This window comes from Hylobates moloch, unplaced genomic scaffold, assembly GCF_009828535.3.
Source record: "Hylobates moloch isolate HMO894 unplaced genomic scaffold, HMol_V3 SCAFFOLD_24, whole genome shotgun sequence".
NCBI classification, from domain to species: Eukaryota; Metazoa; Chordata; class Mammalia; order Primates; family Hylobatidae; genus Hylobates; species Hylobates moloch.
In genome coordinates this window covers 33,624,900-33,639,887 of record NW_026652299.1, presented here as the reverse complement: position 1 = coordinate 33,639,887, position 14,988 = coordinate 33,624,900, and the positions used below count along the sequence as shown (strand labels likewise).

Genomic DNA, 14,988 nt, shown 5'->3' with positions numbered 1-14,988 from the left:
CATAACTAAGACGAAGCCTGGGCAACATGGCAAAACTTCGACTCTACAATAAATAATGAAAATTAGCTGGGTATGGTGGCGTGCACCTGTAGTTCCAGCTACCTGGGAGGCTAAGGTGAGAGGATCACCTCAGCCCCAGAGGTCGAGGGTGCAGTGATCCATGATCATGCCACTGGACTCCAGCCTGGGTGACAGAACGGGACCCTGTCTCAAAAAAAATAAACGAATAAAATAAATCTCAATTAATAACAGCTAGCAATTCCTAAAAGAGGAGGAAAAGGGCCAAAACAGGACACATATTCAAATGACTACTAAAACTTGAGTATGTATGTATGTAATATATATATATATATAACACAGTGGGGTTTTTTTGTTTTGTTTTTTGGGTTTTTTTTTCTTGGAGATGGAGTTTCATTCCTGTTGCTCAGGCTGGAGTGCAATGACATGGTCTCGGCTCACCGCAACCTCTGCCTCCTGGGTTCAAGCAATTCTCCTGCCTCAGCCTCCTCAGTAGCTGGAATTACAGGCATCCACCACCACGCCTGGCTAATTTTTGTATTTTTAGTAGAGACGGTGTTTCATCATGTTGGCCAGGCTGGTCTCAAACTCCTGACCTCAGGTGATCCACCCACCTGGGCTTCCCAAAGTGCTAGCATTACAGGCATAAGCCACCAGGCCCGGCCAATATAATATGTTATATTATGTTATATTTTGAGAAGTCCTCAGTCTGTCACTTAGGCTGGAGCGCAGTCGCAAGATCACTCGGCTCACTGCGGCCTCGACCTCCAGGGCTCAAGGAGGGACTAAAGGTGTATGACACCATGCCCGGCTAAATTTTGTATCTTTTGTAGACATGGGCTTTGTCATGTTGCCCAGGCTGGTCTCAAACTCCTGACTCAAGCGATCCACCCACCTCAGCCTTCCAAAGTTCTGGGATTATAGGCATGAGCCACCACAGCTGGCCAAGTATATTTTTCTACCATATAAACAGAATATGATTCACTTTTTATTTAAAAATATAAGTATAGGCCGGTCGTGGTGGCTCACGCCTGTAATCCCAGCACTTTGGGAGGCTGAGGCAGGCGGATCACGAGGTCAGGAGATCAAGACTATCCTGGCTAACAGTGAAACCCCGTCTCTACTAAAAATACAAAAAATTAGCCGGGCATGGTGGTGGGTGCCTGTAGTCTTAGCTACTTGGGAGGCTGAGGCAGGAGAATGGCGTGAACCTGGGGGGTGGAGCTTGCAGTGAGCCGAGATGGCGTCACTGCACTCCAGTCTGGGCAACAAAGCGAGACTCAGTCTCAAAAATAAATAAATAATAAATAAATAAATAAAAATATAAGTATAAATACTGCAAAAAGCAGAGGATGACATTAAGCATATTACTTGCCAATTATACTAAGTCTATCTCCTCTACTATTTTTACTACTATGATCTTCCTAACGGACGTTTTTGTTTCTGTTTCTGTTTTGGAGTCAGAGTCTCAGTCTGTTGCCCAGGCTAGAGTGCAGTGGCATGAACAGGGCTCACTGCAGTCTCTACCTCCTGGGCTAAAGTGATCTTCCCACCACAGCCTCCCGAGTAGCTGGGACCAAAGGCATGTGCCTGGTTACTGCCACCACACCCAGCTACTTTTTGGAGAAACTGGGTCTCACTTTGTTGCACAGGTTGGTCTGGAATTCCTGGGATCAAGTGATCCTCCTGCCTCAGCCTGCCAAAGTGCTGGGACTACAGGCTTGTGCCCCTAATGGACTTAACATTTCAGTTTTCCTCTTAAATTTTAAAGCTTCTCCCAAAAAAACTTATCTAAGGATGGCATCAAGATATTAACAGATCTTGGCCGGGCGCAGTGGTTCCAGCCTGTAATCCTAGCACTTTGGGAGGCCGAGGTGGGCGGATCACGAGGTCAGGAGTTCGAGACCATCCTGGCCAACATAGTGAAACCCTGTCTCTACTAAAAATACAAAAAAAAAATTAGCAGGGCGTGGTGGCGGGCGCCTGTAGTCCCAGCTATGCAGGAGGCTGAGGCAGGAGGATGGCGTGAACCCGGGAGGCGGAGCTTGCAGTGAGCTGAGATGGTGCCACTGCACTCCAGCCTGAGGGAGAGAGCCAGACTCTGTCTCAAAAAAAAAGATACTAGCAGATCTTAATGCACAGACTTTATGACCTACCAGTCTCTATTATAATAAACTATACAACTCAGCAGAAAGTAAAGACATGAATACAGATGCTCCATATAGCCTTATTGTAACAGGAGGAAATGACTTAAAAATCCATCAGTAAGAGGTAAATTACCAATTACGGGACAGTCTTACATAGGTTATGCATGTGTTAAAAATAATGAGGTACACCCACTTGTACTAAATTGAAAGATACCTTTTATAAAAATAAAACTACCTACATGTATAAATTTAAAACCATAGAAAAAAGTCTGAAGGTATATATGCCAAACCATTAAAAGTAGTTACCGCCTCTCAGAGATAGGAGACACTGTTGTTCTTTTCTTCACAAAGGTGTGCATTATTGTTGTAGCAAATTAAAGTTTTTTAAAAGAATTACAAAGCCATCAATTTTGTTTCCCCCAAGAGAGAGTACTACCGTATCACCATGCAGCCATTTCTGAATGTCCATGCCTTGACCCGGAGATGGCTGGAACGCACACTATGTTTTTTGGTTGGCACTCTGAGTAAGAAGCACTAATGCCATTTGGTGGGCAGAGGATGGGTGCTAGGCAGCCAATCTCACTAAAGAAGACCTACACCACCTAACTGCCATTAGCAGTACTGAGAGGGCCGGCCAATCCCACGTAGAGATCACTGTTCTGTTTATGAACAGCATTAGAGGAGGTACAGAGGGCTTGCTGCCCTAGCCAGTCAGCAAAATGATACACAGTAGAGTTGTCTACCACAGGAAACCTACCTTCGGGCAAAAAGCTGGTACATCAGTTACCAAATTAATATTCAAATCAAGCCTGCAATTATCTTTCAAATATCCTCCTTTGTCTGAAACTAATAATATCCTGAGAGATATTATCATTAATATCATTATTTCAGGCATTGGCTTTAATACACACAGTATTCCTTACTAAGCTAATGACAAAGCCTATGTCATTGCTCAGATGCAGTCATTACTAAACAATAACAGTTAATACTAAATACTTGTATTATTTCCATTTTGAAATGAGATTAGGAAAGAAAGTAATTTGCCATATTTCACAAAACTATTTTAAGTGACGGAGCTGAGATTCAAATCTAGTCAGTCTGGTTCCAGAAGCCATACTCTAAACCATTACGCCTAATGATACAAAACAGATGAGAAAATCAGAAGGTAGACTAAATACAGAAGCAGCACTGGAAATGCATGATATGAAAATAAACATATAATCTACCTTTCAGAGGCTGTCAGTAGAAGAGTCTCCAGGGTATCAGATTCACAAGTCTTCTTTCCATGCACTGAAAAAAACGAATTACATCCTTCTGGTGGAGGTTCATCAGCTGCTATCTGTCACATAAGACATAATACGTACTTTTTAAATTTCTAACCAAAGATGAGATAAAGACATGTATAATCAAAATAGGTGATTAAATTATGACAAAACAACATCAGTGAAAGTGGCTGAGTGTGGTGGCTTGTGCCTGTAATTCCAGCACTTTGGGAGACCGGAGTGGGAGTATCACTTAAGCCCAAGCCTGGGCAGTTAAGCCTGCCACTTAAGCCTGGGCAGCATAGTGAGACCCTATCTCTACAAAAAATTTAAAAAAAAAAAAAAATTAGGCACAGTGGCATACAACTGTAGTCCCAGCTACTAAGGAGGCTAAGGTAGGAGGATTGCTTGAGCCTGAAAAGTTGAGGCTGCAGCGATCCATAATCACAGAACTACACTCCAGCCTGGGCAACAGAACAAGACCCTGTCTCAAAAAAACTAAATCAATAAATGCAAAAACAGGCCAGCCACAGTGGCTCATGCCTGTAATCCCAGCAATTTGGGGGGTGGAGGCAGGCAGATCTCCTGTGGTCAGGAGTTCCAGACCAGCCTAGCCAACACAGCGAAACCCTGTCTCTACTAAAAATACAAAAATTAGCTGGGTGTGGTAGCAGGCTACCCCAGCTTAGGTAGGAGAATCACTTAAACCCAGGAGGTGGAGGTTGCAGTGAGCTGTGATTGTGCCACTGCATTCCAGCCTGGGCAACAGGGCGAGACTCTGTCACAAAATAAAGAAAAATGAAAAAAAAAAATCACTTCATTGTGTGAAGATGTACCTTTGGGCAATACAACAATACAGTAACAAGCAAGTGATTCCAACAGAAATTAACAGGGTGGTTGGTTTCAGAGGGCGAAAGGTGGCCACAATCAGGACACAGTACATGGAGGGCTTTCCGTGGTGCCAGACCAAGTCCTGCTTCTCAACTTGGGTGAAAATTACAAGGATGTTCACATTATAATAGTCTATTACTACATATTTTTTGTGAGTGGTTTTTCTGTTTTATAATAAAAAATACTTTTAAAATTAGCATTGCTTTTATATCAAATATCTAGCTGGTGAGGACATCTTTGACTGCCTCTTAAGTCTCTCTTAACTTGAGGTTTCTCTGTCCCTCTTTTTCTTTTCAATTACAATAGAAATTTCCATAATTTATTTATTGAAGAAACTAGATTACTACAACAATTCCTGAATTCTAGATTTTCCTGACTGCATCCCTGCGGTGATGCTAAACATTTCTTGCCGCCTGTATTTCCTGTGAACTGCTTTTAGAACTATAGGCTGTGATTAGATGCTGGCTCATTGGTTTAACAAGATTACATCTCCCAGGCTGCAACACATAAATAAAATATTGCTGTCTCTTTTCTATATAGATATTCTTTTTCTTATTTTTTTAAATCTGTGGGTTGAAGACAACATCAATTTTGCTTATTATTTTTTTTAAAAATCATAAATCCTAGAAAATTTCAGGCAAAAAGGTGATAGCTCTGTAATTCAATTCCAGGACAACTGCGGTTATCCATTCATCATGATATACACTCTAAAATGCTGTTCTTTAAGAGCACTGGACCCACCTGCTGGAAGGCTTGGATCGTAGCTGAGTAGGAACGAAGAGACAGACAAAATTTCAACAAATTCTGCTGGAGGGGTGACAGAAACTGAAATGCAGCTTCCAATATTGCATGATAGTAGGAATAATCGGTACCTGTCAAGGAAGAACATTAACCAAAGTAATTGCATATGACTAGAGACATCTAAAGAAGATAAAGAAGATAGTTCATGAAGCACAAAGCTGTGTTTACAAAGGTATGTGATGGCAAGTTTTACCAGTATATTGTCTTGAACGCTCATCAAATGCTTAAAATTCCCTGGAGTACACAATGCAGTTGGGCTCTTCCTCTCTTCTTCCCTTTCAAACTATTCCCTCCCCTGGACCACTATTTTCCCACTTACCTGGATGACTTACAGCTACATACTTCCTCAGAAATAATTCAGCTGTGAAATTACCTACTCCAGGAAGTCTCCACAATCCCTACCCCCTGCTTCAATGGACCAGTCAAACCTCTTCCTCAATCCCAGAACACTTCTCTGTTTACCTCTTTCACTTATCATATCATTTACTAAATTATTTATTCACTGTCTATCTATACCCCACTTAGACTTCTGGTCCCCAGAGGAAGAGGCTATGACCTATTTATCCTTATATCCATGATGCCTAGCACATGGTAACGACTCCAAAAACTAAACAAAACTGAGCAGTGTCATGAGGAAGTTACACAGTATTAAAGAATACTGATGAAATTATAAAGTTTGAAAAGAAGCATTTAAACAAAAAGCTGGACCAAATTATTTTAAAGAAAAAAAAAAAATCCAAATACGAATGTGAAAAAATCCCCAGGATAAATGAAAAGCAAAGGTACAAAACAATGTACATAGTAACTTTTTTTTTTTAACCAGCAGAAAGAATGAGAAATAAGAATACATATGTATATATTTGCTGTAAAAAACACTGAAGGCTAAACAAATTAATTTAAAATGTTATAAAAAGCAGGAAAGAAACAGAAGGAACAGGGTCAAGGAAGAAACAAGATTTTTCTGTGTATAATCTTTTATATAGCTTTGACTTCGGAACCACATGTTATCCATGCAAAAAACTTAAATTTTCCATTTTAAAGGACAAGCACAGTGGCTCTTGCTTGTAATCCCAAAACTTTAGGAGGCCGAGGCGGGAGGATTGCTTGAGCCTAGGAGCTCAAGAGATCAGCCTTGGTAACACAGTGCATCTCTTTTTAAAAGAATAAAAATAGGCAGGGCACAGCGGCTCATGCCTGTAATCCCAGCACTTTGGAAGGGAGAGGTGGGTGGATCACCTGAGGTCAGGAGTTCGAGACCAGCCTGGCCAACATGGTGAAACCCCATCTCTACTAAAAATACAAAAATTAGCCACGCAAGGTGGCATGCACCTGTAATCCCAGCTGAGGCAGGAAAATCACTTGAATCCAGGATGCAGAGGTTGCAGTGAGCCGAGATCGCGCCACTGCACTCCAGCCTGAGCAAGAGGAGACTCTGTCTCAAAAAATAAACAGGTAAATAATGAAAATAAAATGTTCCATGTAAAAAAGAAAATATAAGTAACATTTTATGAGGCAGAATATAAAAGGTTTTATACTGCAATAGCATCCTCTACGTAAAAAATAGATAAGAAATATCTCAAAATGATGCCAGAATGTTAATGGTGTCAATCTTTGGGTGGCAGGAATATAAATAATATTTCAAGCAAATAAAATGTTTAACATGCTTTTATGTTGTTCATAGAATTCATACTCCTATAGCTTTAATGAATATGTATTATCATTTTTACTGAAAAAATGTCATTTTAAATGTCAAAGTTCAAATTTGATTATAAACCCACTTTGATAAATTTGTTCTATAAAATCTTAAAAATAAAGTATTTTTTGATAACTTAATTCTGGTTGCCTCTAAATTAGTAAAACTTACAGATGCTTGTTTAAAATCTTTACATATCTATATCACCGAAAAAAAAAAAAAAAAAGATTCAGGCTGGGCATGGTGGCCCACGCCTATAATCCCATCACTTTAGGAGGCCAAGGCGGGAGGCGGGGCAGGGATGTCTTGAGGCCAGGAGTTTGACACCAGCATGTGCAACACAGCTAGACCCATCTTTACAAAATTTAAAAATTAGCCAGGCCTGGTTGCACACACCTATAATACCAGCTACTGAGGAAGATGAAGCAGGAACACTGCTTGAGCTCAGGAGTTCAAGATTATAGTGAGCTATAACCACACCACTGCACTCCGGCCTCCAGAGCCAGACTCTGTTTCTAAAATCAAAACTAGGCCAGGCTTGGTGGCTCACACTTGTAATCCTAGCACTTTGGGAGGCCAAGGTGGGTGGATTGCCTGAGGTCAGGAGTTTGAGACCAGCGTGGCCAGCATGGCAAAACCCCGTCTCTGCTAAAACTACAAAAATTAGCTGGGCGCGATGGTGGGCACCCGTAATCCCAGCTACTCGGGAGGCTGAGGCAGGAGAACAGCTTGAGCTCAAGAGGCAGAGATTGCAGTGAGTCGAGATCGCACCACTGCACTCCAGCCTGGGCAACAGAGTAAGACTCTGTCTCAAAAAAAATAAAATAAAATAAAATAAAATAAAATCTAGCTGGGTGCAGTCACTCACGCCTGTAATTCCAGCACTTTGGAATGCCAAGGCAGGAGGATCACTTGAGCCCCAGGAGTTTGAGACCAGCCTGGGCAACACAGCGAGACCCTGTTTCTACAAAAAAAATTTTTTTTAATTAGCCCAAATAAAAAATAATAATAAATAAAATAAATCTTTGGCTAGATCACAGAGTGAAAAAAGTGAAATAAAATAAAAATAAAACAAAAAGACTCAGATAACTTTTAAAATATGAATTATTTTAATAAAAATTTAAAAGTTAAAAAATCAATACAGGCCAGGTGTGGTGGTTCATGCCTATAATCCCAGAAATTCAGGAGGCCGAGGTGGGAGGATCACTTGAGCCCAGAAGTTTGAGACCAGCCTGGGAAACACAGTGAGACCTCATCTCCGTTTTATTTAAAAAAAAAAAAAAATTAAATAATTTTAAAAGAAGAAAAAAAAAACAACCCATTAACATCAACAGCAGTCACACAATTTTGAAACATTTCCTCTTCTCTAAGAACCTATATCTGTCCAGGCACAGTGGCTCATGCCTGTAATCCCAGCACTTTGGGAGGCTGAGGCGGGTGGATCACTTGAGGTCAAAAGTTCGAGACCAGCCTGGCCAACATGGGGAAACCCCATCTCTACTAAAAATACAAAAATTAGCCAGGCGTAATGGCGAATGCCTGTAATCCCAGCTACTTGGAAGGCTGAGTCAGGAGAAATGATTGAACCTGGGAGACGGAGGTTGCAGTGAGCCCGGATCGTACCACTGCACTCCAGCCTGGAAACAAAGCAAGACTTCGTCTCAAAAAATAAAAATTAAAAAAAATAATAATAACCTATATCTGTCAATGTAAATTAATATTCAAGGTTTTAACTACTCACATATCAGCATCTCCAACTATTAATGTTTACACCCTATATAGCTTATATGAAGTTTAAAAAATGTGAAAGCACATCATAAAAACTGCAAATGAGGCTTTATAGGATAATCATTCATTTGATACCTTAACACTCAAGTTGTGGGTGGCTGGCAGGCATAATGGAAAACACTCTGGATGATACTAACTTAATGATAATGAACTTAACAGATAATAGCTCAGTTGTGTAATTAGTTCATAACGAAAACAGTGAATCAGATTAGATGGTTATTAATACTGAATGATTTAAAATGAAATGTACTTCCACAAAATATTCACATGGCACTTTAATAAAGGATCATGATAGAACAAAAACAAGAGGGGAAAAAAACAAAGGTACCACTTATAGCCAAAGGTATAAATTGCTTCAAAAATAATAATTTGTGTTGTGTTGGCTCTTCCTGACCACCATCATAACTCCAGTCATTAAAGACAACGACGTTTTTCATTAACTGCCATGCCACACATACTATAAAGAGACAATTTTTTCCTAATATTTTCCCAGACAACAAAGTCAAAGAAGCATTTGCTCCAATTTTACCGTCATGATCTGATGATCCAATATTTTGACTGGCTTCTACAAAATTCCAAAATTTCTCTTGACTGTCTTCTGCTAAAAACTCACTGGGAGAAAAGATCAGAAATAAAACAACTTAATGCAATTTTCTAATATAAACTATATTACTAAAGAGAGTAAAATAAGTTTTGAAGCTTCCAAATGTCCATGGTTTGACTTTTAATCCATAATATATAATACTCCTTTATGTATAATATATATATATTTTTAATGATAAGCAAGTCCTATCAGCTTATTAGTTATTAATAACTTAGCTTATGAACTTTTTCACTTAATAGCTATTTCTTAAGAAACGTGGAATAATAAAAACATGAAAGGGAAGTCTCAATATAAAGAAAGCTTATGAAACCCCACTGACAAAAATACTATGAGTAGTGGAAGCAGAATTAGGAACTGATGATTGTAGTACTAGTTCTGGTCACTTATTTTCTGAAAGGCCTTACAAAGAACAAAAAATATGTTTTGCCTAAAGTTCTCCCACAGTAAAATATGAACCGTAGAAAAATTTCCGAGAATAAAGGCAGCATGTTGTAATCTTTTAACACTCCTAAATCCAAATTTTCAAGATCAGCAAACTTAGTTTAAAATTAGCACTGATCTAACAAAATCAGATCCAAGAACTTAACGCCATCTTAATTTTTTTTCGACTTTACACTACTAAAATAATGGCCAATCTAAATTTCCCTTCATTCAAGAGTCTAAAACCCCTACAAGGAAATGCATGTAGTAACTGAATGATTCATGTCAATTGCTTATCTTCTCCTCTGAGCCATAATACTAACACAGTGGTGATCTTTCACTGTCTTAAAGCAAACTACAGATCTGGATCTCAGCTTACCTAGCCAAAGGAAGACTTTCCCATTACTTGTCAACACTGGGGTGTACAATCTCACTCTACTCCACAGCTAGACACAGAAATATGGGAAAAATAAGAAACATTTCCTGGTAATACACAGCTTCTCTAAAAATAGGTTGCTGAAAATACCCATTATCATAATATATTAAATTTCTCAATGCCTCCTTGAAAGTAGTATTTTTCTAGGCTTTCTAGTAACTGACATAGACACTACACCAAGCTTAGCATAGCTTACAGTCTAAGAAAACAAGTACTAAGACAGATACACCAGAATGTGCAAATAAACACTAAATTAATTAATTAAAGGCACATTCACAAGATAAGCAGAGAGGGGCAAGGTGACACACTCACCATGTACTGAGAACTAAGATTCAATCAGGCTAAGACTCCCAGTAAAGGCCACACACAAATAAATACATGCTTTTCATACAATTACAGGAAACTTCTTGAAACATACATTCTTTTCACCCCACTGCATACATAAGGTCTTACAAGGTCTGAACTTGGAACAGTCCTAATATTACTTACTAGATCCACCGAAACAACCCAGAGGAGAGAATAACAATACAAGATATTATTAAAGAAATGCTGCCTTTTTTTACAGCATATTTTTGTTGCTTTTTGTTTTTTTAGCTTCTTATATAATACTTATTCCACTGAGTATAAATTATGATTTTACAGGCCAGGCGCCGTGGCTCATGCCTGTAATCCCAGCACTTTGGGAGGCTGAGGTGGGTGGACCACCTGAGGTCAGGAGTTCGAGACTAGTCTGGCCAACATGGTGAAACGCCATCTCTACTAAAAATACAAAAAATTAGTCGAGGGTGGTGGCGGGTGCCTGTAGTCTCAGCTACTCAGGAGGCTGAGGCAGGAGAATCGCTTGAACCCAGGAGGTGGAGGTTGCAATGAGCCAAGATCACGCCATTGCACTCCAGCCTGGGCAACAAGAGTGAAACTCCATCTCAAAAAAAAAAAAAAAAATTATGATTTTACAAATTATATGATGTCTGGGATTTGCTTTAAAATATTCTAGTGCGGGAGGAGAGAAGGGGGTGGTGATGGTGGTTACTGTACTTAAATTGATAATTGTTAAAACAGGGTGATGGGTACAGAGAGAGTACGTTATACCATCCTCTCCATATATAAATGTTTTGAAATGCCATAATCTAGTACAAGTTTTTAATCTACAACACAAAAAACTACAAACAACCAGAATGAATGCCTACAAGATAGTACAAATCGGGTGGCAACTTGTTTTCTTAGATTTCCAAAGCTATTGTGGGAGATCAGCATTGGTCTTCCTTCTATGTAGAACTAGAAGGAGGGAAGAAACTAATATTTAAGGAAGGTCTGCGATGTGACGGTCACTAACCTTGGCATATTTACTCATGTCCTCAAATCCACACAGCCACCCTCAGAAATAACCGTTTTTCAAATAAAGAAGCTGCCATTCAGAGATGCTACTAACCTTCTTAGGGACATAGAGTTAGTCAGTGGAAAAGCTGGAATATAAAATCATGTCTATTTAATTTATACCTCTATCATGCTACATTCTTGGGTCATTACAAAATTTAGCACTCAGTAAATGATTATTGGTTTTGATTTTAATAATACCTCCTTATGTAATATTTCTGTAGCTATAGCTGCAGAAAACATATTTAGTGTTTTACTTCAATTAAAGATAAATATCACTTCATAGACAACCACAAAGCTACAACTCCTTCACAACATCAGGTTCAATCTAAAAATACACAACAAGAATATTGTTAGTCCCTAAGGGATAGATGCAAGGAAGGCAAAGATCTGTGGTGGCGGCATGCCATAAAGTGTAGTAAAAGATTTTGGCCCTTCATCCTTAACCAGATGGACATAGTGCCTTGATCCATCATCAGGGTCTCCCACAGACAAAAGAAGGAAGAATGGTGGGCTCTGCTAGCTCTGGAGGTGAATACTAAGGGGATTCAAATAAGCATAGTTCATTTCTATGAGTTGCCTACATGTCGTATTACCTTGGCAAACTGTATACAAATAGCCACAGGAGAAGGGGCCTAAAAATAGTAAACCAAAATGGCAAATGTAGCTCTTACTTCACATGCCAAGGAAAAAAATTAATAAAAATAAAAATAAAACAAAATGGCAAATGACCAGGGATATCAGGGAGATGTTTGTGATAAGGAAGTTGGTGAAGAAAACAGTATACCCTGTCCACTTCACAGTGATCAAAGAAACTGAAAATACTGAGCAATTAGGGCTGGCAATTTTAGCATTCTTTCTCAAAAGTCCATAGTTTTATGCTGTAAGAATCTTCTAGTACAATGATCAAGAATGTACAAATATCAAGAAATTAGTGTAAATAAAAGTGAAAGTAACGAAATGTAATTCAGGGTAAGAATGTTAAACAGAGGCCGGGCGCGGTGGCTCACACCTGTAATCCCAGCACTTTGGGAGGCCAAGACGGGTGGATCACCTGAGGTGGGGAGTTCCAGACCAGCCTGACCAACACAGAGAAACCCCATCTCTACTAAAAAAAAAAAAAAATACAAAATTGGCCGGGCATGGTGGTCCAGCTACTCAGGAGGCGGGGGCAGGAGAATCACTTGAACCTGGGAGGCGGAGGTTGCGGTGAGCCGAGATCACACCATTGCACTCCAGCCTAGGCAACAAGAGCAAAACTCCATCTCAAAAAAAGAATGTTAAACAGAATATCACAAAAACACCTGTTACAGTTAATTGTACAAAATGATTCAGAAAGTGATAGTAAATCTTGGCCAGGCCGGGTGGCTCACGCCTGTAATCCCAGCACTTTGGGAGGCCAAGGAGGGCAGATCACCTGAGGTCAGGAGTTCAGACCAGCCTGGCAGCCAACATGGTAAAACTCCATCTCTACTAAAAATATAAAAATTAGCCAGGCGTGCTGGCACATGCCTGTAATCCCAGCTACTTGGGAGGCTAAGGCAGGAGAACGAGAATGGGCTTGAACCTGGGAGGCAGAGGTCGCAGTGAGCCAAGATGGCGCCACTGAACTCCAGCCTGGGCAACAAAATGAGACTCTGTCTCAAAAAAAAGTGGGGTGGGAGGGGGTTGTAAATCTCAATGACAGATTTATACCAAACAAATCATTGAAAATAAGATTAGCAAAAAGGAAAAGAAAAACTTAATTTTTAGAGTCCAGCTCAGGCAGTCTCAAAATATCTTCAGTCACTGCTTTTTTGTTTGTTTGTTATTTGCTTTGTTGGGCCTTTTTTCCCCATAATAAGAACTCTAAAAAAAGAGCCACTTCACTTTTACAACTATGCTGTATCAATAAAGTTCTGACATTTGAGAAGCTTGACCCATTTATCAAGTTAGTTATCACTATGAAATATATACAATGGTTTTGTCTTTGTTTTGCCACTTCTATGCTGAGAAAGAACGGCAGAGAGAGGCAACGGAAGGAAGTCTGTTTAGCAGAAAGTCTGCTAGGCTCCTGAGCTAGTCAAGACCTGCTGCCACATGCCCCTTCCCAATGGTCCTTTCAGCAACATCAAATGAGGCTTTTTCCTTAAGAGGTGCAACCATTCGTTCACACAATCAACATGGCAAAATTCTTCATCCACATTTTTCTAGGAATTAAGGGGAAAATGTTAGAATACAAAATTCTAGAGGCCAGGCATGGTGGCTCACACCTGTAATTCCACCACTTCGGGACTCAAGCTCAGGAGTTCGAGACAAGCCTGGCCAACATGGTGAAAGCCCATCTCTATAAAAAATACAAAAATAAGCCAGGGGTGGTGGCTCATGCCTGTAGTCCCAGCTACTAGGGTGGCCTAGGTGGGAGGATGGCTTGAGCCCAGGAGGCAGAGGTTACAGGGAGCTGAGATCACACCACTACACTCCAGCCCAAACAAGAGAGACAGGCCTTGTCTCAAAAACTCTCAAAAACAAAAAAAATTCTAAACTGAAGATGAAGAAGACAGACCACAAGGCTAATCGAAGTTATATGACAGTCCAAATTTCTAGCACGTTCAAACACTGAGACTTACCAAGTGCTTGCTGCTCAATCTACCCACAGTTATCCTTTGGAAAGTCTCTGCTAGTTCTAACTTTACATTACTTGAGACACAATCAAATAACTTTCCATCCATAAGCATTTAAGCCCTACCTATACAGACAAGTATCTCATTATATTCATTTACAAACATTAGCTAAAAAGCACGCTTAGAATACAAAATTTCTCATGAAATTATTTACTATATTGTGTTTCACTAATTTTAAGACAACTATTGTTTTATGAAAAATTCTACCCATTTTAATTGTAAGATAACTTCTTTCCCCTTTTTTTTTTTTTTTTTTTTTTAGACGGAGTCTAGCTCTGTTGCCCAAGCTGGAGTGCAATGGTGTGATCTCGGCTCACTGCAACCTCCGCCTCCTGGGCTCAAGTGATCCCCCCACTCAGCATCCCAAGTAGCTGGGACTATAGGCACGAACCACCACACTCAACTATTTTTTTTTTGGAGAGACGGGGTTTCCCCATGTTGCCCAGGCTGGTCTCAAATTCCTGGACTCAAGCAATCCACCCACTTCAGCCTCCCAAAGTGCTGGGATTTACAGGCATGGGCCACCGTACCTAGCCACTGTTTTATCATTTAAAAAGAAAGATTGAGCTGCATGGGCATAATCTCCTAATCTGATGCTCAGGCACACGTCAGCACGCTCAGCTAATTGTTGCCAGGCTGGTCTCGAACTCCTGACCTCAGGTGATCCACCCACCTCGTCCACCCAAAGTGTTGGGATTATAGGCATGAGCCACTGCGCCCAGTCTTCTTCCAGGTTCTTAAGGGAAATATGTCCTCTTTCCCCCACGTTGCTAAGCCCTCTTCTCTTCCTTTTATCAATCACCTCTTAAAACTTCCTTCAAATAAGGAGAAAATTTGAATACAACTGGCCAGGCACAGTGGCTCACATCTGTAATCCCAACACTTTGGGAG

General features: G+C 40.1%; 1 protein-coding gene across 3 annotated transcripts in view; it reads right to left on the bottom strand.

Moving 5' to 3' along the window:
* UGGT1 (UDP-glucose glycoprotein glucosyltransferase 1) overlaps nucleotides 1-14,988 on the bottom strand; it is a 110,279-nt gene that overhangs the window by 88,413 nt on the left and 6,878 nt on the right. For all 3 annotated transcript variants that reach the window (XM_032145616.2, XM_058434330.1, XM_032145618.2), the window contains exons 3-5: nucleotides 9,130-9,212; nucleotides 5,060-5,190; nucleotides 3,392-3,504 (exon numbers count right to left, since the gene is read on the bottom strand). In XM_032145616.2, coding sequence (XP_032001507.1) covers nucleotides 3,392-3,504; nucleotides 5,060-5,190; nucleotides 9,130-9,212 — 327 coding nt within the window. The remainder of the gene's footprint in view (nucleotides 1-3,391; nucleotides 3,505-5,059; nucleotides 5,191-9,129; nucleotides 9,213-14,988) is intronic.